We start from the raw sequence: 22707 nt of genomic DNA on the forward strand, positions 1-22707 counted from the left end.
CTTTAATAACAAGAAAAGTATTTTTTAACAACTTACCAGTTTTGTCAAGGTCCACTCGCTCAGCACGAGTAGAAATTTGGGACCAAATTTCATTCCGCAGCTTTTTCTGGAATTTCTTACTGTAAGTTTCCAAGTCGGCATAGGACTTGAGCACGGAAACCATCTGTCTCGGGGGGTAAGACACTATTTCTTCTAACTGGGTGTCGTCCGCCCCTTGGATGTTCACGGCAAACACAGTCACGTCCTGCATCCGAAGCCGCAGTGCGGCATCACGTACCGTGTCCTCTGAGGGTCTGTGAGTGACCAAGACTGCGATCTGAGGCACCCCCTCTGCCCTTCTGCTGCCAGCAGACTCTGAAAAGGCTTCTAGTCTCATCTTCTCAATGGCAGCACCAGCATTGGCTTTCCCCGTCCGGAGAGAAAGCTTCTGGATTTGCTGCTGAAATTCATCCTGGGTTATGTTTGATTTTAGAAAAGAAATAGTCTCTGCTCTATCACTGTAACTCATAAGCCCGAGGCGCGTGCAGCTGAACCTCACATCCATGGAGGCAGTAATATTCCTCAGGAAATTCTGCAGGTTCCTTAAGTTTTGTCTGGTGCCCACTGACTCATCCACCAGGAACATGAGGTCAGCTAATGAATCTCTCTGACAGGTCACTGCGAAGGGAATAGGGAAAGAGAAAAAGTAGGAGGATGAGTACAAACCACTGGCCCAGAGTGAGAAAGGCACTTTACAGATTGTCAAAAGGCATTGGTGAAAATGGAGGCAGTCATGACAGATGTGGTTAGCACTGTTTTCTTTGAATGAACACCAGTTAAAATGCTGAAAAGAGTTACAAGGTGACGGACTTCAGAGTCTCTGCAATTATGTTCCTTCTGTCCGAAGAGTGCTTCTTACCAATTGTCCTATCAACCCCTCCACCACCACCCGTCTCAAGTGCTAGGATGCAGCGACGTGTTAACAGAAATATCTCTGACTTCAGGAAGCTCCTATTCTATGGGGAGGATAAATAACTAGGTTATCTTATTTCAGACAGTAATAAGCATCATGAGGAAATAAAACAAGTGAGTCAATCGAGTTACTGTTCTGGGGACATGGGATGAGGACTAACTTACTTGAGATACAAAGAAGTCAGGGAAGGCCTCTCTAAGAGGAGCACATTTGGCCTGAGATATGAATGAAGGGGATTCAGCCACATGTTCTGAAGGAAGGGGAATTCTGGCAGAAGGAACAGTAGGAGGTGGGAACAAGAAGCCCAGAGTGGCTGGTGACGGTGAGGGGAACAATGATGGATGAGGTCAGAGAGACTAAGGGCCTAAATCATAGGGGAGTCACAGGATCTTATTTAAATCTTTAAAATATCACCCCAGTTGCTGAGGATATTCAGGGATAGCCATTAAGAAACAATCACCCTAGTTCGGGAAAGAGACAATGTTTGTTGGACAAGGATAATAGCAGGTAAGATGGAACAACAGGGTAGTTTTGATACATGAATTAGAGGTAGAACAGAGAGGCCTTGATGATAATGGGATGCTAGTGTTAAGAGATAAAGAAGTGGTAAAAACTAGGTTTTTGGCACGAACAACTGAGTGGATATCGGTGGTCTCTTCTTCCAAGATAGAGAAGACCATAGGAAGAAGCTGCAAGGGGGGGGGATTCAAGAGTACCATTTGAGACATGCTAAGTTTGGGACAGTTTTGAAGACACCAGGTAAGCAGTTGGTTGTATGAATCTGGAATCCAGGGAAGAGTACATCCTAAGCACAGAAAACACCTACTCCAGGCACAGGGGAAGGAACTACATCTGTGGAAAGTATAGCCAAGAGATAAGCTCAATCTTGCCAAAAGCTACCCGTTAGGATTGTGAGCTCTAGAAACCAGAAGATATGTCTTGCTTATCTCTATCCCTCCAGTACCTAGTACCTAGTGAAACCCAAATTAAAAGTAATTCTCATAAATCTGCCAAGGTACCCGCATAGTTGGCTAAAACAAACTCCCAGCATGACCTACTCAGGTTAGTATTCACTTCCAAATAGTTATCGATACTAATAATAGTAAACTGTGTTCCAAATGCCATACAAGCCATCTCACCCATATCCAGGCAAGTACTATTATTCTCATCTTATAGGTAAGGAAACTGAAGCTCAGAGGTTAAATAACTTACCCAAGGCCCTTAGTAGGCAAGCCAGAGTTTGAAGTCTTACCCTTAACCTCTAATGGCAATGATAGCATCCCATCAAGCAAAACCTTGCGGTTGCAAAACTCCGTGAAGTAAATTTGGAGGATAATCAGCACACAGAACCCTCTGAGAAGGTGGTAAAACCCCACTGTTCTGCAGAACACAGACTATACAGCCTCCTACAGGGCTGAAGGATCTCCAAGGCCTCCAGAATGGAGGATCATAGGAGGGTTTCTTCTCTGAAAAAAAGAAGAACTTAAGTCATAAGATCTTGCTATTTCCCCAAGACAAGAGGAGTGAGAGATCAGGGGAGTGGAAGGAAAGGGATTCCCTGGTGTCCCAGGAGCAACACTAACTGTGGCAGAACCTTGTAAAACTCACTAAAATCTTGGCAGGACTCACTAAAACCCATTTCCTCCTCTTGGGCAGCGAGCTAGACCTGACTTCCCAGGCTCACTTGCAGTTAGGTGTGGCCATGGGACTGAGATCTGGATAATGAAACATGAGCAAAAATAAGCTGATCCCACAAGACCCTCCCATGAGTGATTTTCTCCTGCCCACCAGCTGTATAACAAGGCCCAGGGTGCCTTGGAAGGTCATATGCGAAGACCGAAGAGCCACCACTAACCCAAGTACCCGAATAGACGAAAAACAACTAGTCACCTTGGGCACTGGCCCTATAATGTTACAACGGAAATAAACTTCCTACTATTACCAGGAAAATCCATTTTGCTGGAAATCCTTCCTACCTGACTCTGGCAGGAGTCTGTCATTAGCACACTTACTGAGTGCCTCCCTGGAGCTGTGCACTGGCTGGTTCTGCCTGCTCATCAACACTGCAAGGGAAGCTTCCTATCTCGTTTTACTCGTTCCTTCCTAATGCTGTCTGGGATCACCTGCCAAGTAAACGATGTGTATTCAAGAGCCTTCTGCTTTGAGGCCTTCACTGAAGACACAAATAAGGCATTTTTCACGTGAGACATTATAAGTCACAGGGTCATAAGTATTCCTCCTTTTGGCCTAGGGGGTCAAGAACGAAAGCAGATGAGAAGGAAGCCTTCTGCATTTCTGTGTGAAATGCAGGGATTTCCAGGAGCTGACAGGAATGCAGATGTGACCCCTGGTGGTTCTGGTGGATGGTTCTTAGAGAGAACCTAGAAACAGCACCCCCCAAGGGAAACCAGCTGTAATGATTGAAGTAAGGTGTGGCTGTCAAGCAGCTGTGCACACAACAATCAACATGGATGATGGATGGAGCCTTACAGGAAGGCTCTGTGCTGCCACATGAGAAACTCTTAGTGGCTCTCAGAAAATTAGTTGAGGAGAATTTTATGTTGGGGGACGTGACAGCGAAGATGTTAAATTATATAAGCAAGGGAACTGAGTCAGTTCAACTTGAGCTATTAGTTGGCCTTATTCATAGCCATAACCTTGTCCGAAATATTTCCAATATTCCTTCAATTCAAAGATTCAGTCTACCGTAAGGTATACTATTATTTATGGCAACACTCAGAAATTAAAAAAAAAAAAAAAAAAAGCATTACTGCAAGACACATCCTAATGTCAAAAATGTGAAAATGTGAAAATGTGAAAAAAAAAAATGTGTGTTTTACATGTGGAAAATATAGGCACAAAATGACTGCATGACTGAGAGAAGGAACGAGTCAAGCTCCTGGATTTACCAGGCCCTGATACTCATTGGAGAGATTTTACTTGTAAGGAGAAAAAATAGTGCTGGAGGGGATAAGCCAACAGAGCAAATGTAGGGCTCAAGACACTACTCTACAACCGAGGGTATCCTGTTCTCTGCCTGGTCTCATTCTAAAGTTACTGCTCCCGTTTAGTGTCGCTGCGTTATTAGCTAACGGGCGTTTTCAGAATACTTACTATGTGCCTCACACTGTGCCAGGACTGCGAGGGCCAAGAGAACAGGCACAGAACTTACTTCTTTTTCTGGAAGAATTTCACTTTTTCAATCATTAAGAAATAGAATCGTGGAATACTAATAGAATACTAAGAATAGAAATCACTGTCGGGCACAGTGTAGGCCCAAAGAATACGGAGACAAATATACGTTCCCAGTTCTGCCCTCAAGGTGCCACCAGTTCATGGGAGGAGGGGACCAACCCAGAAACGAGTAATTATTCACTATGGGAAGTGCTTCTGTCATCATCCTCAACCCAGGGCTTCCTCACCTTTCATATCAGCGTCTGCCGCTCCGTCCCTGTACTGGGTCGCTTCCTTGATGATCTGCGTCATGTTTTGGGAAAACGCGCTCAGGTCCCTGACCGACCGAAGGTTGAAGTGAAACTGAGCCGTGGCCATGGCCTTCATCTCCTCCTCAGAAGCTTCCTGCAGCCCCACGGAGATGATTCTCACCCCGTCTTCCCGCAGGGCCTTGGAGGCCTCTTCCACGTCGTCGTCCTCGGACGCCGCCGAAGCCAGGACCACCAGAATCGGGGGAAACTGCTTCTTGTCCCTCCCGCCGGCCGCTCCGGAGAAGAAGGTCCTGTGGGCCTCCCGGAGAGCGTTTCCTATCCGCAGGGAGCCGCCGATGAAGGCGAAGTTCTTCTTGAGGTGGTTCAGCATGGGGTTCCTGCTCTTGAAGGTGCTCAGCTGGAACTCACTGTGGAGCCGGTCGCTGTACTGAGCCAGGGCCACGCGGTACTTGTGGGCCTCGATGGGGAGACTGCTGATCATCTTGGTGATGAACGTTCTCACAAAGGGGAAGGACTTGGTTCCCAGGTGATCAGAGCTGTCCACCAGAAACACGACATCTGCAAACTCAGGGCCTGGCTCTGTCAAAATAAAATCGCAACAAAGCTAAACAAGGTGATTGTTCAGCCTTTACATTTTAGACCCCAGGACTCATTTGAGACTATGTCCTAAGTTATGAGTGACTCAGCATCCCAAGGGAAGTGTCTTCTGGAGGTCAAGCAGCAGAAACTATACTGGTTTTTGTGAAAACATCAAACAAGAAGACTTTTAGTAGTTAAGCAGTAAGTCTTTTGTTTCTCAACTCCGTACCAGAAACATCTTTTTCTTTTTTGGTTGTGGAACCCCAAACTCTGATATTATACTAAAGAAAACCCCCAAAGTGGTCTGTGGACGAAGAGTAACTTTTATAAACCGTATCAAGTAAGCAGGTGTCTTGAGCTGGAGAGTTTAGGAGGGGGTGGGAGACAGGGATTGGGGGAGGGGCTTGATCGAGGGGAAGCAGGAGAAGAGCAACGCCAGATGTTTGCCTGATCTGAGAGGACTCCGGAGCATGTCGCTCTCTGAGGCGAGAGGGCCAGTCTGCTATATTCTCGTCTCGGTCAGTTATTGGCTGCAGACCATCCCCAGGAATTGCAGGGAAGGAGCAGAGTGCTACGGAGCCAATCTCCTTCGTGAGCTGACTCTAGGAAAGCTAAGAGCAATTCTCCTCAGAAAGCGGGCCATGTCTGTGAGCTGTTGCAGGCAATATTCACAGCAGCTGGGCCAGGAAAGGTGGGGGACGGGGTGCCAGCCTGATAAAGAGAGTTTGGGTCAGGGGAGGCGCCCCCAGTGTCTACTTAGGCAGTCATGGCCAACCACTTCCACGCTGGAAATTTGTGCTGTGCTAGTAAACGCCTAACAACTGCTCTTCAATAGTAACTCAGAAAATTGTCAGAAAATCCTAGGATGCAGACTGACCTACAAAACCAATGCACTGATTCTATGAGAGTCATAGAGACATGGAACACTGGGACCTAAGTAAATCACTGAATAATTAGAATTCTTCTAGCCAGGTGTGGCATAATTCATGCCTTTTACCCATGGCTCTCGGTCATCTTTGAGAGATTAAGTACGTTTGATATTACATACCTCCAGCTACAACTCAATGCCGTCTACTTTGACTTTTTAGTGAATAAGCAAATAAACCCTTTGTTTCTATGTATTAAAATAAACGTTCGTGAGGACATAAAAATGCTTATTTTTCCTAAATGACAATAAACGTAGAATATACTGGTACCTGGACTCTGATCTGCCAGTGTTTCAGCCCAAAGGATTAACATAAGTAGTAGGATCTTCATTTTGTCGGTGATGACTTCTTGCTTTTATTCTGTAAGACATGTTATTTACAATATGAAAAATCTCATCGTAGAACAAGAAATAACTACTGGCAAATCTGGATTAGAACACAAATCGCTGGGAGCAAGTACTTGTCAAGTAATGTCAGGTGTGATTAAAACACTCATTAAGCATGTGGAGTCGTTATTGAAAACAAAGAATGCTAACGTTTGCTGAGTCCTCATCGTGGCTTAGCTACTTTTCTCAGTGCTGTATGAGTATCATCTAATTTAATCTCCACAACAGTCCTAAGGGGAGGGACAAATACTATGACTAGGTGACAGATGAGGAAACAGGCACAGAGGGGCTTGGCAAATGGTAGATCCAGGATCCTAACCCAGACGAGGTGACGGCAGAGCTCAAGCTCTCAACCACCATATGCCTTATACGAAGCCTGTGTCTTCACAAATCACATATTCTTTACCCTCTATCTTTATGTCAACAATGACTATTATATATGTTCACAACTTGGCTGAAAAAAGCCAACGGCCACCCATGCCTGTTTCTTCACGAAACCCTTGTGAAAAGAGTTCTTTCATTTACAGACATACTCAGCTTTACAAATGATTTTAACCTCAGCATTTCTCTCCAGGAAGCTCACAATCAATCAGAAACCATGATTTCACAATCATTTAGAAATTCTGCCAATTCAGACTTGTTCTTTACACTGATGAAAAGAGATCAAATGACCAATAGGCAAAAACAGAGCTGCCTTAAATGAGATACCAAAGGTATAAAGGCTCTGTTATTTTTTCTAGAGTTGACTTTCCCAGCAGTTCTTTTGAAATTGCTGACAATGAAGGAAGACTGAGAATCATTGGAAGCTAGATTTGAAAGAGAACTGATAAATCATTTAGACTAAACCTTTATTTTGCTAAGGACGGCCACTAACAAAGCTCCCTAGTAGTCAGTGGCTGAATCATGTCAACAATGACTTTTAAATCTATGTTCTTCATATTCTAAGATACCATATACTTTATTCATTAATTTTAGTATGGAGATATAATTTCCGTAAGATTTACCCTTTTAAAGGGTTCAATTCATTATGTTTTGGTGTATCACAGAATTTGTATCCATCATCACTAATTTCATAACATTTTCATGATCCCCCAAAAGAAATCCATGCAATTGGTGGTTACTCCCCATTCTCCCCTTCTCACTGACCCTGGGAAACACTGATCTACTTTCTTCTCTATAGATTTGCCTGTTCTGGACATTAATATAAGTGCAATCATATAATATATGGGCTTCTGTGTTTGGAAACTTTCATTTAACATGTTTTCAAGATTTACCTATATTGTGACATGTACCAGTGTTTCATTCTTTTTTATGGCTGACTAATATTCTGTTGTGTGAACATACAACCTTTTAAAAATCCATTCTTCTGTTGACGGGTACTTGAATTGTTTCTACTTTTTGGCTATTGTGAATATTGCTGTTATGAACACTTGTGTACAAGTTTTTGTATGAATATATGTTTTCATTTCTTAAGGAGATACTTTGAATACATTCCTAGAAGTGGAATTTGGGGTGTTTTGGTAACTTTATGTTTAACGTTTTGAGAAACTGCCACACTATTTTCCAAAGTGGTTGCACCATTTTTCATTCCCACCAGCAATGAATAAAGGTTCCAGTATCTCTACATTCTCACCAACACTTGTTATTTTCTGTCTTTTTTAAATTATAGCCATTTTAATGGGTGTAAATGGGTATCTTACTGTGGTTTGATTTGCATTTCCCTAATGATGAATGATGTTTAGCATCTCTTCATTTGCTTATTGATCATCGGTATATCTTCTTTAGAGAAATACCTATTCAAACACTTTGCCCATTTCTAACTTTTTTATTAGCGTGTTATAAGAGTTCAGTATATATACCAGATACTAGAGAGTTAACAGATACGTGATTTGCAAATATGTTCCTCCCATTCTGTGGGTTGTATTTTCATTTTCTTAAGGGTATCTTTAAGGCACAAGTAATTTTATTTTGTTTTATTTTATTTTTTAATGTTTATTTATTTTTGAAAGAGAGAGAAGACAGAGTGTGAGCAGGGAGGGGCAGAGAGAGGGAGACACAGAATCCAAAGCAGGTTTCAGGTTCTGAGCTATCAGCACAGAGCCTGACGCGGGGCTTGAACTCACGGTCTGTGAGATCATGACCTGAGCTGAAGTCGGATGCTTAACTGACTGAGCCACCCAGTCGCCCCAAGGCACAAGTGATTTTAAAGTTAAGTCCAATTTATCTATTTTTGTTGTTGTTGTTGCTAGTGCTTTTGGTGTCATAGCTAAATCACCATTACTACTCCACAGTCATTTACTCTCCACAGATTTACTCTGATGTTTTCTTCTAAGAGTTTTATAGTTTTAGCTTTTACATGTAGGTCTTCAGTCCATTTTGAGTTAACTATATGTGTTATGAGGTAGGATACAATCCTATTCTTCTTTATGTAGATATTCAGTTGTCCTAGCACCACTTGTTAAAAGGACTTTTCTTTCACCATTGATTTGTCCTGACATGCATATCAAAAACAAATTTACGATAAGTATATGAGTTTAATTTTGACCTCTCAATTCCATTTCATTTATATGTCTATTCTTATGACAATACCACACAGGCTTGACTATTCTACCTTTGCAGGAAGTGTTGAAGTCAGGGAATTTAAGTCCGGTCACTTTGTTCATTTTCAAGGCTGTTGTGGCTGTTCCGGACCTCATGTATTTCTAAATGACTTTTAGGATCACCTTGTCAATTTATACAAAAATGGCAGCTAGAATTTTTATGGAGACTGAATTGAACATGTAGATAAATTTGTGCAACACTGTCATCTTAATGATGCTAAATCATTCAATCAATTAATATAGATTGTCTATGGAGAAGAGAATTTTTAACTCCTTACTCCATATTTTCAGTAATGTTCTTTAAGAATAGGAAATTATAAGAACTCAGGGACGAAAGGAAGGCCTCTCTAAAAAGCCATTGATGACCCAGGAGTCAAAATATGTCCAGACCATGTAAATATCCTTTCTCAGGTTACATCCTGAGTCACGCCAGCACTTGACTTAGTTGCCCTACTTGCCTCTGGTGCTAGAGCCTCAAAGAAGATACCCTAGGTGGCCATCCAGGTGCAGCTCCACCCCAGCCTATATCCCTTGGCTTGGCTCCACTCTAGAGTGGAGCCAGAGTAGAACTAATGGAACTAGAGGGGAGCCAGAGTAGAACTAATGGAACTAGAGGGGAGCCAGTCCTCTGCAGGTCTTGGCACCAAAACACTGGGGCAGCAGCAAGTGAGGTAAGGCGGGCATGTCTTACTCATTTATTCTTATTGTCTTTCTCTCCCTACTGTTGAGATGAAGTTGTAACAGAATGGGGATTTTTGTCTGTCTTGTTCATCATTATATCTCCAGCTCCGGGCACATGCTAGGCACTTAATAAAGACTATAAATAAATATTGTAACTTTGCACATACACCATTTCACAAGTATGTGCATATATCTATAGCTTAATTTTGTAGAGGTGGAATTACTCGGTCAAAGGTAAGTTTGAAGATTTTATGAATATTGCCCAACTGCTATCCATTGGGTATCCCAAATAATATTCCAATACTCACCCCTCAAACAGCATGTTCCATAATTTTCAATTTATTGTCTTTTTCCCAACAGAGATATAATTGACAAATTACATTGAGTAAGTTTAAGGTATACAACTGACTATTTGATACATGTATGCATTACAAAATGATTACCACATTAAGGTTAGTTAACAAATACATCATCTCACATACTTACCCTTGTATGCGTGTGTGTTTGTGTAACTTAAGATCTACATTATTGACAAGTTTAAAGTATATAGAACAGTATTGTTAACTGTGGTAACCATGCTGCACCATACTTAATGTAACTGCAAATATAATCATCCCCCAATTTTATTCATCTTATAACTGGAAGTATGTATCCTTTGGCTGACTACCCTCACACACTCCTGCCCCTGTCCCCGCAGAAAACTACTACTCTACTCTGCTTCTATAAATTTGGTTATTTTAGATTCCACGTGTAAGTGAGGTTGTTAAACACTTGCATTCTCTGACTTATTTCATTTATCATAATGCCCTCAAGATTCATCCGTGTTATTGCAAATAGGATTTCCTTCTTTTGTGCCTAAATAATACTCTGTGTGTGTGTGTGTGTGTGTGTGTGTGTGTGTGTGATTTCTTTATCCATTTACATTATCAGTTACAGGTTGTTTTCATGTCTTGGATACTGTGAACAATGTTTCAATGAACATGAAGATGCAGATATGTCTTCGAAACAGTGATTTCATTTCCTTGGGATATATACCTAGAGTGGCGTCATATAGTAATTCTTTAATTTTTTGAGGAACCTCCACACTGTTTTCCATAGTGGCTGCACCAATTTACATTCCCGAAGTGCATAGAAGTTCTTTTTTCTCCACATTCTCACCAATATTTGTTACCTTTTGTCTTTTGGGTAATAGCCATTCTAACAAATGTGAGGTTGGTTTTGATTTGCATTTCCCTGATGATTAGTGATGCTGAGCACTTATTCATGCACCTGTTGGCCATTTGCATATCTTCTTTGGAAAAAAATGTCAATTCAGGTCCTTTGTCCTTTTTTAACTGAATCTTTGCAAGTTTGTTTTTTAGGAGACTATCGGGTTGTATGAGTACCTTGTATATTTTGGATATTAACTCCTTATCAGATAGGTTTGCAACTATTGTCTCCCATTCCATGGGTTGCCTTTTCATTTTGTTGATTATTACTTTTGCCATACAGAAAAGTTTTTTATTTTGATGTACCCCCGATTGTTATTTGTGCATTCATTGCCTGAGCTTTTGATGAAATATGAAAAAAAATCATTGCCAAGAACAGTGTCAAGGAGGTTATTCCCCTTTGCTCTCTTCTAGAAGTTTTATGATTTGGGCTCTTATATTTTTAAGGCTTTAATCCATTTGGAGTTAATTTCTGTGAGTGGTATAAGATAGAGGTCCAGCTTCTTTTGTACATGGATGTTCTGTTTTCCAATACCATTTTGTCTTTTTTAACAATGAATATTCTTGGCTCCCTTGTCATAAATCAATTGACCATATATGAATGAGTTTATTTCCAGAGTTTCTATTCTGTTCCATTGATCTATGGCTCTGTTTTTATGTCAGTATCATACTGTTTTGATTATTATAGGTTTCTAGTATGGTTTGAAATCAGGAAATAGAACACCTTCGGCTTTGTTCTTCTTTCTCAGGATCGCTTTATTTGGGGTCTTTTGTTATTCCATATGAATTTTAGGATTTTTAATATTTCTGTGAAAAATGCCATTAGACTCTTGATAGAGATTGCATTAAATCTGTAGATGGCTTCGGGTAGTACCGATGTCTTAACGATATTAATACTTCCTATCCACAGACACAGGTATCTTTCCATTTATTTGTGTCTTCTTCAGCTTCTTTCACTAACATCTTACAGTTTTCAGTGTACAGACCTTTCACTTCCTTGGTTAAATTTATTCCTAAATATTTTATAGTTTTTGATGCTACTCAAATGGGATTGTTTTTGTTTCTCTTTTCTTTTCCTGACAGTACACTGTTAGTGTATACAAATGCAATTGATTTTTTGTATGTTTATTTGTATACTGCACTTTACTGAATTAGTTCATTAGTTCTAAAAGTCTTTTGGTAGAGTCTTTAGCATTTTCTATATAGAAGATCATATCATAGGCAAACAAAGACAATTTTACTTCTTTTCCGATTCGGATGTCTATATTTCTTTTTCTTGTCTGATTGCTCTGGCAATAGGACTCCTAGTACTGTCTATTGATTCACAAACTGCCCTTGAACACAGAGGGCAAGGAGAAACCAAAGAGGCAGGGCACTCCTGATTGGTAGGTGACAGGTTTAATAAGTAAAGGAAATTACTCATGAGACTTTTCTTGGGTGGCTACAAGATAAGTAGATCTCCACAGCTACCCACCAGAATCTTAAAAGTTTACACAGAGGTCTTAACTGGGTTCAGTCACATATATTGTCTAGATGGTCTCAACAACTTACTCTCTCGAGGCAATGTCTTTGGACAATTCCTACTATGGAAATGGTAGGTAGAGCATACGTACCAAGGACAGGGTAGGGGTGAGGAGATTTCAATTGCCGGGATCCAGCTTGAGGGTCAACTAGCAGTCATGTCCTCTTGATTACCTACTCTGACAATGTTGAATAGGATAATAACAGTGGGCCCCTTGTCTTGTTCCTGATCTTAGAGAAAAACCTTCAACCTTTCACCATTGAGCATGATACTTTATACTTGTCATATATGGCCTTTATTATGTTGAGGTATGTCCATTCTACCCAATTTGTCAAGAGGTTATTTATTTATTTATTTTAATATTTATTTATTTTTGAGAGAGACACACAGAGTGCGAGCAGGAGAGGGGCAGAGAGAGAGAGGGAGACACAGAATCCAAAGCAGGCTCCAGGCTCCGAGCTGTCAGCACAGAGCCTGAAGCGGGGCTCAAACTCAAGAACCACGAGATCATGACCTGAGCCAGAGCCGGATGCTCAACCAGCTGAGCCACCCAGGCGTCCCAAGAGGTTTTTTTTTTTTAAGTCAACAAAGGATGTTGAATTTTGTCAAATGCCTTTTCTGTAGCTATTGAAATGATCATAAGATTTTATTTTTCATTCTACTAACATGAGGTGTCACATTTATTGATCTGCATATGTTAAATCATCCTTGCATCCCAGGAATGAATCCCACTTGATCATGGCATATAATTTTTTTAATGTGATGTTGAATTTAGTTTGTAGTATTTTGTTAGGAATTTTGCACTTGTTGGGGGCATCTGGGTGGCTCAGTAGGTTAACTGTCTGACTTCGGCTCAGGTCATGGTCTCACAGTTCGTGGGTTTGTGTCCCACGTCAGGCTCTGTGCTGACAACTCGGAGCCTGGAGACGGCTTTGGATTTTGCGTCTCCCTCTCTCTCTGCCCCTCCCCTGCTCTGTCTCTCTCTCTCAAATAAAATAAAAACATTAAAAAAATATTTTTGCACTTGTTGTGAAGAGTACCAGGTGTTATATGTAGATACTGAATCACTAAATTGTACACCTGAAACTAACATTACACTGAATGTTAATTAACTGGAACTTAAATAAAAACTTTTTTAAAAAGAAAGAATTCTGCATATATATTCATCAGATACGTTGGCCTGTGGTTTTCTTTTCTTGTAGCATCTTGGCCTGGCTTTGCTTGGTATCAGGGTAATGCCAGCCTTGTAAAATGAGTTAGGGCATGTTCCCTCCTCTTCAACTTTTCAGAAAAGTTTGAGAGTTCTTCTCTAACTATTTGGTTCAATTCACCACTGAAGCCATCTGGTCCTCCACTTTTCTGGGTGGCGAGGGGTTTAATTATTGATTCAATATCCTTACCTACTGGTCTATTTGCTATTTCTTCCTGATTCAGTCTTGGTACGTTTTTTGTTTCTAGAAACTTACCCGTCTCTCCTAGGTTATCCAATTGTTGGCATAGCTACTCACAGTATCTCTTGCGACCCTTTATATTTCTGTGGTATTATTTGTAATATCTCCTCTTTTATTTATAATTTCACTTATAATTTCATTATTTGAGTCTTCTCTCTTTTTTTCTTGGTGAGTCTAGCTCAACCCTTGTCAATTTTGTTGCTCTCTCCCAAGAATCAACTCCTATTTTTGTTAATCTTTTCTATTGTTTTCCCATTCTCTATTTCATTTATTTCTGCTCCAATCTTTACTGTTTTAACTTCTAACTTTCTGCTAACTTTGGGCTAGGTTTTTCTTCTTTGTCTAGTTTCTGAGAAGCAAAGTTAGGCTCTTTGAGAGCGTTCCCTTTTCTTAATGTATGCACTGTTAGTACTAAATTTTCCCCCTTAGAATTGCTTTGCTACATCTCAGAAGTTTGGGCATGTCGTATTCCCATTTTTGTAGAGCCACTGGCTGGGCTCTATAATCACCTTTGGCCCAGCAAGTTCACAGGCTGTGTTCCCGGGCAGGGCAGTGTTGATGTTCGGACTCCGTGAATGAGCAGTGCTGTGGGGCCAGGCTCTGCTATTGGTCTCGGTCTGGTGGAGTCTCAGGCTGTGCTCTGTGACTGGATGGTGCCACTGGCTGGACTCTGTGTTTAGGTGTGGCCACAGTCTGGGCTGTGTTAAAACCAAGGACAGATGGAGCCTAGCCTTAAAGTTTCTCTGAGCAAACAGAACCAGTTTAGCAGCGCAGGCAAGGCTCAATTTAGCTTATTTTGGGAGGCTAACTTGACTTGGGATCATTTCTTGCTTGTGCCTCTAGAAATGAGAAGCAGACTTCAACTGTTTCTTAAAATTTATATGAGGTAACCACTGAAAATTGTAACAGCGTAAGCAATCACCGTGAAGAATAAACAATCACTGCTTTCTCACAACATAAGCTACCTTCTAACAATATCCCCCTGAGACCCGTTCCATGTTCTGGTTTGAGTGCCCCCTGCTTGTAAGCTGTTTGCAAATGCTCTCATCGTGGTGTGCACACACTTACATTTTTACTAATTACCACTTCAGTGATTCATTGGTTTTACAGCGGCTATTTTGAACTTCTGACATTTCATGGAGTTAGAAGTGGGATCCGTGAAAGACCACCACCAACTCCATTGCCAGTGAGCAACCAAGTGCTGGTACCCACAGAGCCCACTGAGTCCATGGCTTTCTCCCCAACCCTGGAGCTTGAGGGTAAGTCTCTCCTGGATCTGAGCTCCACTCTGCATTCCGAGTTCTCGAACTGTATTGTGCACACTTGTCTTCTGTTTCTGTTTTTGTCTGTTGATGGGTAAATCACCTATCCTGTTCAAAATCAGGGAAAACAATGTGATTCTAGATGTTTTAGAACAGTTGTTGGAAAACAGAGCCCCTTGGAATTCAGGAAATCCAAATGGAATATAAGATTCCACCTGGTCCTTGGACCAGGATCTTGTGCCTTTCTGGCAAAATGGGTGACCTTTGTAATAATTTAGAATCACAGTGGCCATTCTGGGGAATCTTTGTTTTAGGTAGGTCCATCGTAAGTGGCACCCTTAAAAGAGAGGATCCCAAAGGTCACAGAGACAATGGAATTCGTTCTTTGGTATGCAGAGGCTTCTCAAAGACAAAATGACTTCAAAAATAGTTCTGAAAGGGTCCCTGCAACATACAAATAAAATCTCTTTAGTAAAAAAAACTTTGACCATCTGAGCAGCCAACCTTACTTAACTTGGTCCATCTACCAGAAACACCATTTGGATTCAACTATTCGTTAAAAAAAATTTTTTTTAATGTTTATTTATTTTTGAGAGACAGAACACGAGCAGGGGAGGAACAGAGAGAGAAGGAGACACAGAATCTGAAGCAGGCTCCAGGCTCTGAGCTGTCAGCACAGAGCCTGATGGGGGGGCTCAAACTCATAAACAGCAAGATCATGACCTGAGCCAAAGTCAGGTGCTTAACCAACTGAGCCCCCCAGGCACCCCCAAATTTGACTATTCTTTTGAGTGCTGTGCCTGAGACACAGCTAAACTTTTTTTTTTTATGGCTGAACTTTTTAAAATAAAAGTTATAAGATCTCTGTGTCTATCTGTATGTTATGTATGTATACTACGGATATGGGATATTTTTCTATCTCCAAGAGGTATTGCCAAAATTAATTTGAAAAGAGCTCTATTTAATTGGCTGGCTCAAAGAAAGTTAAACACTCAAATAAACTAAGTACACTCTCAGAAACACAGAAACTAACCAAAATGTTTTTCAAGTTCACATGATCTGGGATAATCTTCGATAAATAAAAGCTAATTTAAATTTGTTGTTTTTTTTCAACGTTTTTTTTTTTTTTTTTTTTAATTTATTTTTGGGACAGAGAGAGACAGAGCATGAACGGGGGAGGGGCAGAGAGAGAAGGAGACACAGAATCGGAAACAGGCTCCAGGCTCCGAGCCATCAGCCCAGAGCCTGACGCGGGGCTCGAACTCACGGACCGCGAGATCGTGACCTGGCTGAAGTCGGACGCTTAACCGACTGCGCCACCCAGGCGCCCCTAAATTTGTTGTTTTAATAAAATGAGGCATTTCTTCAAAATTTGTCAATAAGCAAAAGAATTTAAGATGATGGTAATTTTGAGATCTAATCCAAGCACACTTGTTAAAAGCAAGTAATTTAAATACATATATAATAAGATCAAAGTTCATACTAAGTTAAACCAAATAGTGGATATTCACTGAATATCTAAATCATTCCCAAATAGGAAAAACACTAAATGTTAAACATAAGTTTACTTACTTTTGGCTTCTTAATTTTTATAGAGAGACAAAAAAAATTGGGGGTCTATTAATAAACATGTTTTATGCCACACTGAAAAAACATGTACTATGAGAAAGAATATCCTTCTAACAATTTTAAAATGTGCTTATAAATTGGCTAATGCTAATATACAGTTCACAGTTGTGTGCTCCCTACTTTTCACCGGAAAGCAACACAAACTGTCCAGCGGTTGAAAAAGTTGGAGGAAGAGCTGAGAATACAAAATGAACCAAAGAGAAATTGTCAGAACACTTAGAGTAACAGGCGTGAGTGAACTATGTCAAGCGTGTGCATTGGTGCCGAGAGAAGGCAGGCAAAAAGCAAGCACCCCTTTGGAAGGTGAGAGGCAGTGGAACACCCGTGAGAGCTTTCACCTAAAGTACGAGGATTTACTGTAACTTCTTGTCTTACCAGCTGTGGTCACAGACCACTGGTGAATTATGATTAAAATTTATTGAAACAGAAGATATACATACTATCCATATCTGCCCATACAGATAGGTGGATAATATATATCTCCATTTTCTCCATAATTTTTAGATTTTAATTTATTTATAAATTTATTTAGATGTAATTTATTTAATTTATTTATATTTTAATTTATTTATTAATTTATTTAATTAATTTATTTTCTATATGAATAAAAGAGAATAATTTCAGGGGCACCTGGGTGGCTCAGTCAGTTAAGTGTCCAACTTTGGCTCAGGTCATGATCTCGCGGTTCGTGGGTTCAAGCCCCGTGTCAGGCTGTGCTGACAGCTCAGAGTCTGGAGCCCGCTTCGGATTCTGTATCTCCCTCTCTATGACCCTCCCCTGCTCACACTCTGTCTCTCTGTCTCTGTCTTTCTCTCTCAAAAATAAAACATTAAAAAAATAAAAAAATAAATACAAATTAAAAAAGAGTAATTTCATAAAATGCAAAATAGAGTACATACATGGCATATACTGAAAATAGAAAATATGTGCCGGTTTATTAAACTTTTATTCCAGTTACATATATGGTTTTATATATGTACGTGTGTGATGGACCATAACATACACCGTATTTCTTGCTGTGCAATGATCCAACATGGTAAAAGCCCCGGCTCTTATAAAACAGTAAACTGAGCAATGAGAGGGTCTGTGCAACCAGCTGAGGCTGATACCAGAACAACCAACATTCCTGTGTTGCACACACACAGTGGTGACTCCCCAAGGCCAGGCAGTGATCACCGTGTGACAGCTTCTCTTTTCCGGTTTGTTGTCACTTACCAAACTTTGTCTCCATTTCTTATAACTACTTGCAAGACTGGGAATTCTGCTCATGGCTTTCCAGATATTTACAGCTCCACCATCAGTTTAGAAGTTGTTGACTCATTCTTTAAATCTTTTTCTTTTAAAAATTTTTTTTAAGGTTTATTCATTTTTCAGACTGAGACAAAGCGTGAGTGGGGGAGGGGCAGAGAGAGAGGGAGACACAGAATCCAAAGCAGGCTCCAGGCTCTGAGCTGTCAGCACAGAGCCCGACTCAGGGCTCGAACTCACGAACTGTGAGATCATGACCTGAGCCAAAGCCAAGACGCTTAACTGACTAAGCCACTCAGGTGCCCCATCTCTAAATCTTTATTTTGCCTATTCAACATAGAGCAACCTTCTTCAGCAGCAACGTGGGGACCCTGTTGCCCCTGCCTGTTCTATCATTCCCAATCTAACAAAGCACTGTCAGGGCGAGTCAACAGACATGAGTGAATCTCATACTGTAATTTCCAAAAGGAATATGTTTTATTTTAACTGTTTTATATAGGAGTTAATACTCTTTTAACATAGCATATAGGCAATTATGCTGTCCTGTGAGAGCAAATCTGTAACTTTTCTAACAACTGCCTTGCATGCTTTTCTAGATAAGCTTTGTAAGCTTTGAAATTGAGAAAATAATATTTGAACTAATAACGCTGAAATCATCAGCCGAAGAAAAGAGGTTTGGAGGTGCCTGGCTGGCTAAGTTGGTGGAGTATGCAACTCTTGGCCTTGGGGTCATGAGTTCAAGCCCCACAGTGGGAACAGAGCTTACTTAAATAAAGAAAAATAAAAGAAAAAAAATTAAAAAAAAAAAAGAAAACAGGTTTGGGGGAGAATTGGGTTTATTTTTATTTTATTTTTTTATAAAACATAGAAATAATAGGATGGAAAAAATGACTGTATATGAAAAGGAGAATGCATGTTTTCCATAAAACAAGGTTATAAGGAACAGAGATGCATTTTTGGTAAGCGGAATAAAAGAAAGTAACTTTATCCTAAAGTAAAATGATTGTTGCCGAATAAGAAGTGAAAAGAACAAAACCTCTATAGATATAGAAAGCTGTAGCAGGTTTGTGGAAAAGGAATCTTGAGAAAGGAATTTTATATGTGGTCAAGCTAAGATTAGAATGGATTTATTTAAGTTAAAGAGAAAAAAAGAAAAAAATGAATGTCAAAAGTATACTGGTGCAAAATTAGAATTTTGTTTTCTTTCTGTGAAAAGGACAGAGTTGTCTTAGATTTTGGTCTGTGAACACAGATTTTTCTTTACTACAAATGTATTCTGCATAAAAAACAAAGATTCCATGTTTCATCTTTATCATGTCTTTGAACTTTCTAAGAAAACCAAATCTTCTCTAATAAAAGAGCTAAGTTGTTTATTTTTTTAAACAACTATGTAACTTTTGCATCTGTTAAATTTCACGGAAAGCATTGTCAAATAAGAAGTGAGTCTAGGGGTGCCTGGATGGCTCAGTAGATTAAGCCTCCGATTTCAGCACGGGTCATGGTCTCATAGTTTGTGGGTCTGAGCCCCTGTGTCGGGCTCTGTGCTGACAGCCCAAAGCCTGCAGCCTGACTCAGATTCTGCGTCTCCCTCTCTCTGCCTCCCCCACCCCCTCGCTTGCTCTCTCTCTCTCTCTCTCTCTCAAAAATAAATAAACATTAAAAAAATGATACTAAACTTTCTTTAGGAAATATTTTCATGGAAGTCATTCATATAAATGTTCCAGAAATTATATGGAGTTCCTGGGAATCTGATTTGTGTCAATATGGGGTTATGAGGCATAATTCTAGCTACTGTCTTAAAATTTGATATAGCCCAAATAACCAAATTTTTCCTGTCAATTACATTATAATGAACTCTTATCTGATCTTTAACCATGGCCATTTTAAAGTCTTTGGTCATTTATAGTTACTGTTTTAATCTGAGGCTTTTATATATATGTTTCATCTTCAAAGAAATTCATAGAAAAGAATTCTAGAATGCAAGTTTCTGATAACTCTAAGATCATAATACTGAACTGGGTAAGAATTTATAAAACTTTGATGGAAAACAGATGAATATTTAAAACTGCTAACGTAAGATCAAGATCCACAAGAATTATTAACAGAAAACTAAATGAACTGAGGATGATTATAATTTGTATGACTTCATTTAAACATAGCTGGTTCTTTAATGTTTTGTTTTCCAGATGTAAAAGAGCCTATGTGGTGGGGTGCCTGGGTGGGTCAGTCAGTTAAGTGTCTGACTCTTGATTTTGGCGCAGGTCATGATCTCATGGTAGTGAGATCCAGCCATACTGAGTATAGCACCTGCTTGGGATTTTGTCCCTCCTCTCCCTCTGCTCCTCCCTTGCTTGTGTGCCCTCTCACTCTCAAAAAAAAAAAAAAAATTAAAATTAAAACGAATTTTTTGTAATAAATAAAATATAAAAGAACCTATATGGTCAACGACTATTCTTACTGCACTTACATAAATAATCAAGCCAAGTTTATTACAACTAGTTTTAATTTACAAACAAATCAGTTTTGCTCTTGTTATCTTTGATAGAAATGGAAATGATTATGCAGGAAAAAATTATATTTCAGTAATATACCTTCACAGATATAAGATTCGAACACTGTTCATTGTCTTTGAAGATTGTTTTCTACCTAAAAATGTCCTGTATTCTAACTTCCTCCAACAGGTGGCTCAAATTCTCTAAACTTACATTTTCCATTTCCTCCCGCTATTTTGACTTGCAATCACTGCGAAACTAAAGCTGCACTTTTTCCAAAGCCATGCCGGCCAAAGCTGGACAACTTGATATAAACTTCGGAGACCTCACCACAACTCAGTGTGTGAACAGTTCTCGGCCTGTTGCTATGGGGCCACTTGGTGACTTTTCCATTCATGCTGCCAACCAGGAAAATCTGTCTGATTGCCACTGCTCGCCCTCCTTCATCTGAAGATGCTCAGAACCCGACATCTAGAAATCTTCCCAACTCAGAACGCTGAATTTCTAATTTGCTCAAACTATTAACCTTTGGTTTCCTTTCATTTCCGCAGAAATGCCTCTCATTAAAATACCTGATTGCTCGCATCATAGAGGCCTCATTGTGAGGTGAGAGGCCACCTGCAACAGCGCCTCCTGAAATACGACGTCCTCAAGTTCACCCTGTCCTACCTGATCATGAGGATGTGTGTTAGGCGAATACATCCTGTTGTGCGTGTGTAAATGACTTTTGGAAAAATTGTACATTCACTTAGAAAGCTAAAACCTGAATGTGATTAAAACCCATTTGATTTATTTTATTGGTTAAATCTTGGCTCCTGGGAATCTGTGCTCTGGGGAATTTTTCCATCCTTGGCTGTTCTCTCTACAATCACCATATTGACCTCTCAAGTGCATTGTATATTCTCAAAGGTTCTAAACGCTTGTCGGCAGCCACTTATATGCCAAATGGTATCTGTCAGCATCAGACGACTGGATGAAATCAACAATAACCACACGGATGATGAAGAAGTGATTACAGGGCCCTCCGGCCTGATGACCCGACTAATGGAAACAGTGAATGTGGGATTCTTCGGCCTGACCACATCAACAGCGATAACTGAGAATAACCCTATAATGATTGGCCGGTCACACTCCCAGCCTGCTTGCTGAGAGAAAGCCTGAACAGAGGGAATCGTTAAAATCAAGGATGGATGGAGATGAGCCTTGAAGGTTCCCTGAGCAGACAGAACCAATTTCGTCATGCAGGCAAAGTGTAGTTTAGCTTATTTTGCCAGGCAAACTTGACCGGGATCACTTCTGGCTTGTGCCTCTAGAAATGAGAAGCAAACTTCAACTGTTTCTTGAAACTGATATGAAGTAACCAGAGAAAACTGTAATATCTTAACCAGTTACCGAGAGGAATAAACAGTCACTGCTTTATCACTCTATAAGCTGCCTTCTAACAATCCACCCCTGAGGCTCATTCCATGTTCTGGTTTGAGTGCTCCCGGTTCGCCAGCTCTGTGCACCAGAATTTTTACTAATTACTACTTCAGTGATTCACTGGTTTTAGCTTGGCTATTTTAAACCTTTGACAGCTTCACAGTCAGACAAAGCTCTGCTCTGCAATCAGACAGGGGCACAGGCTGTACCTCAAAGGTGTGGGGGATGCGGGCTGGGCTCTGCACTCAGGCAGCCTGCTGGCTGGGCTCCACTATTGGGTGACATTGCTGCCCAGGCTCTCGACTTGGGCAGGGCCTCCCACTGGATCTTGCAGTTGGGTGGGCTGGAGATTGTGTTTTGAGGTTGGGCGGGGTCACCGTCCAGGAGCCTTGCCAGATTGAAGCCACGGTGTCTGCACCTCCGCTGGGCAGAGTCACTGCCTGGGCAGTACCAGAGGCTGGGCTCTGAGGCTGCCCAGGGTCACTGTTTAGTCTCTCGGGTCATGTGAGGCCAGAGGCTATGCTCAACCATTCGGCAGGGTTGCTGACTCGGTTCCCCACCTGATCAGGGCTGCAGGAAGGGTTCTACAGCTGCCAAGGCTCTCTGACCAGGCTTCTCGTCAGGCAGGATGGGAGGCTATGCTCAGCAGTTGTGTGGGGCTGCGAATTTCCTTCTTTGTCTGGATGAGATTATGGAACGGGCTCCAAGGCCCATTCGGCCCGTTGGTTAGGGACTCAAATCAGGTAGAACTGTCGGCCAAGCTCCCTGGCCACACAGGGCCAGCTGCCGGCTGGGATCTCACCCAGGTGCTACTGTATGCAGACATGTGATCCGATAAGATCTGAATGCTGGTTGTGCTAAGCCATGTTCCCCTTCACCTCTGTCTGACCCTCAGTGGTCGAG

General features: G+C 40.9%; 1 protein-coding gene across 1 annotated transcript in view; it reads right to left on the reverse strand.

The window, feature by feature from the left end:
• COL6A5 (collagen type VI alpha 5 chain) overlaps positions 1 to 21129 on the reverse strand; it is a 106921-nt gene extending 85792 nt beyond the window's left edge. Inside the window, exons 1-4 of the mRNA XM_042955874.1 lie at positions 20596 to 21129; positions 6174 to 6263; positions 4375 to 4977; positions 37 to 657 (exon numbers count right to left, since the gene is read on the reverse strand). Of these exons, the coding sequence (XP_042811808.1) occupies positions 37 to 657; positions 4375 to 4977; positions 6174 to 6234 (1285 nt within the window). The 5' untranslated portion in view covers positions 6235 to 6263; positions 20596 to 21129. The remainder of the gene's footprint in view (positions 1 to 36; positions 658 to 4374; positions 4978 to 6173; positions 6264 to 20595) is intronic.
• Positions 21130 to 22707: the final 1578 nt, after the last annotated feature.

This window comes from Panthera leo, chromosome C2 (assembly GCF_018350215.1).
Source record: "Panthera leo isolate Ple1 chromosome C2, P.leo_Ple1_pat1.1, whole genome shotgun sequence".
Classification (NCBI taxonomy): Eukaryota; Metazoa; Chordata; class Mammalia; order Carnivora; family Felidae; genus Panthera; species Panthera leo.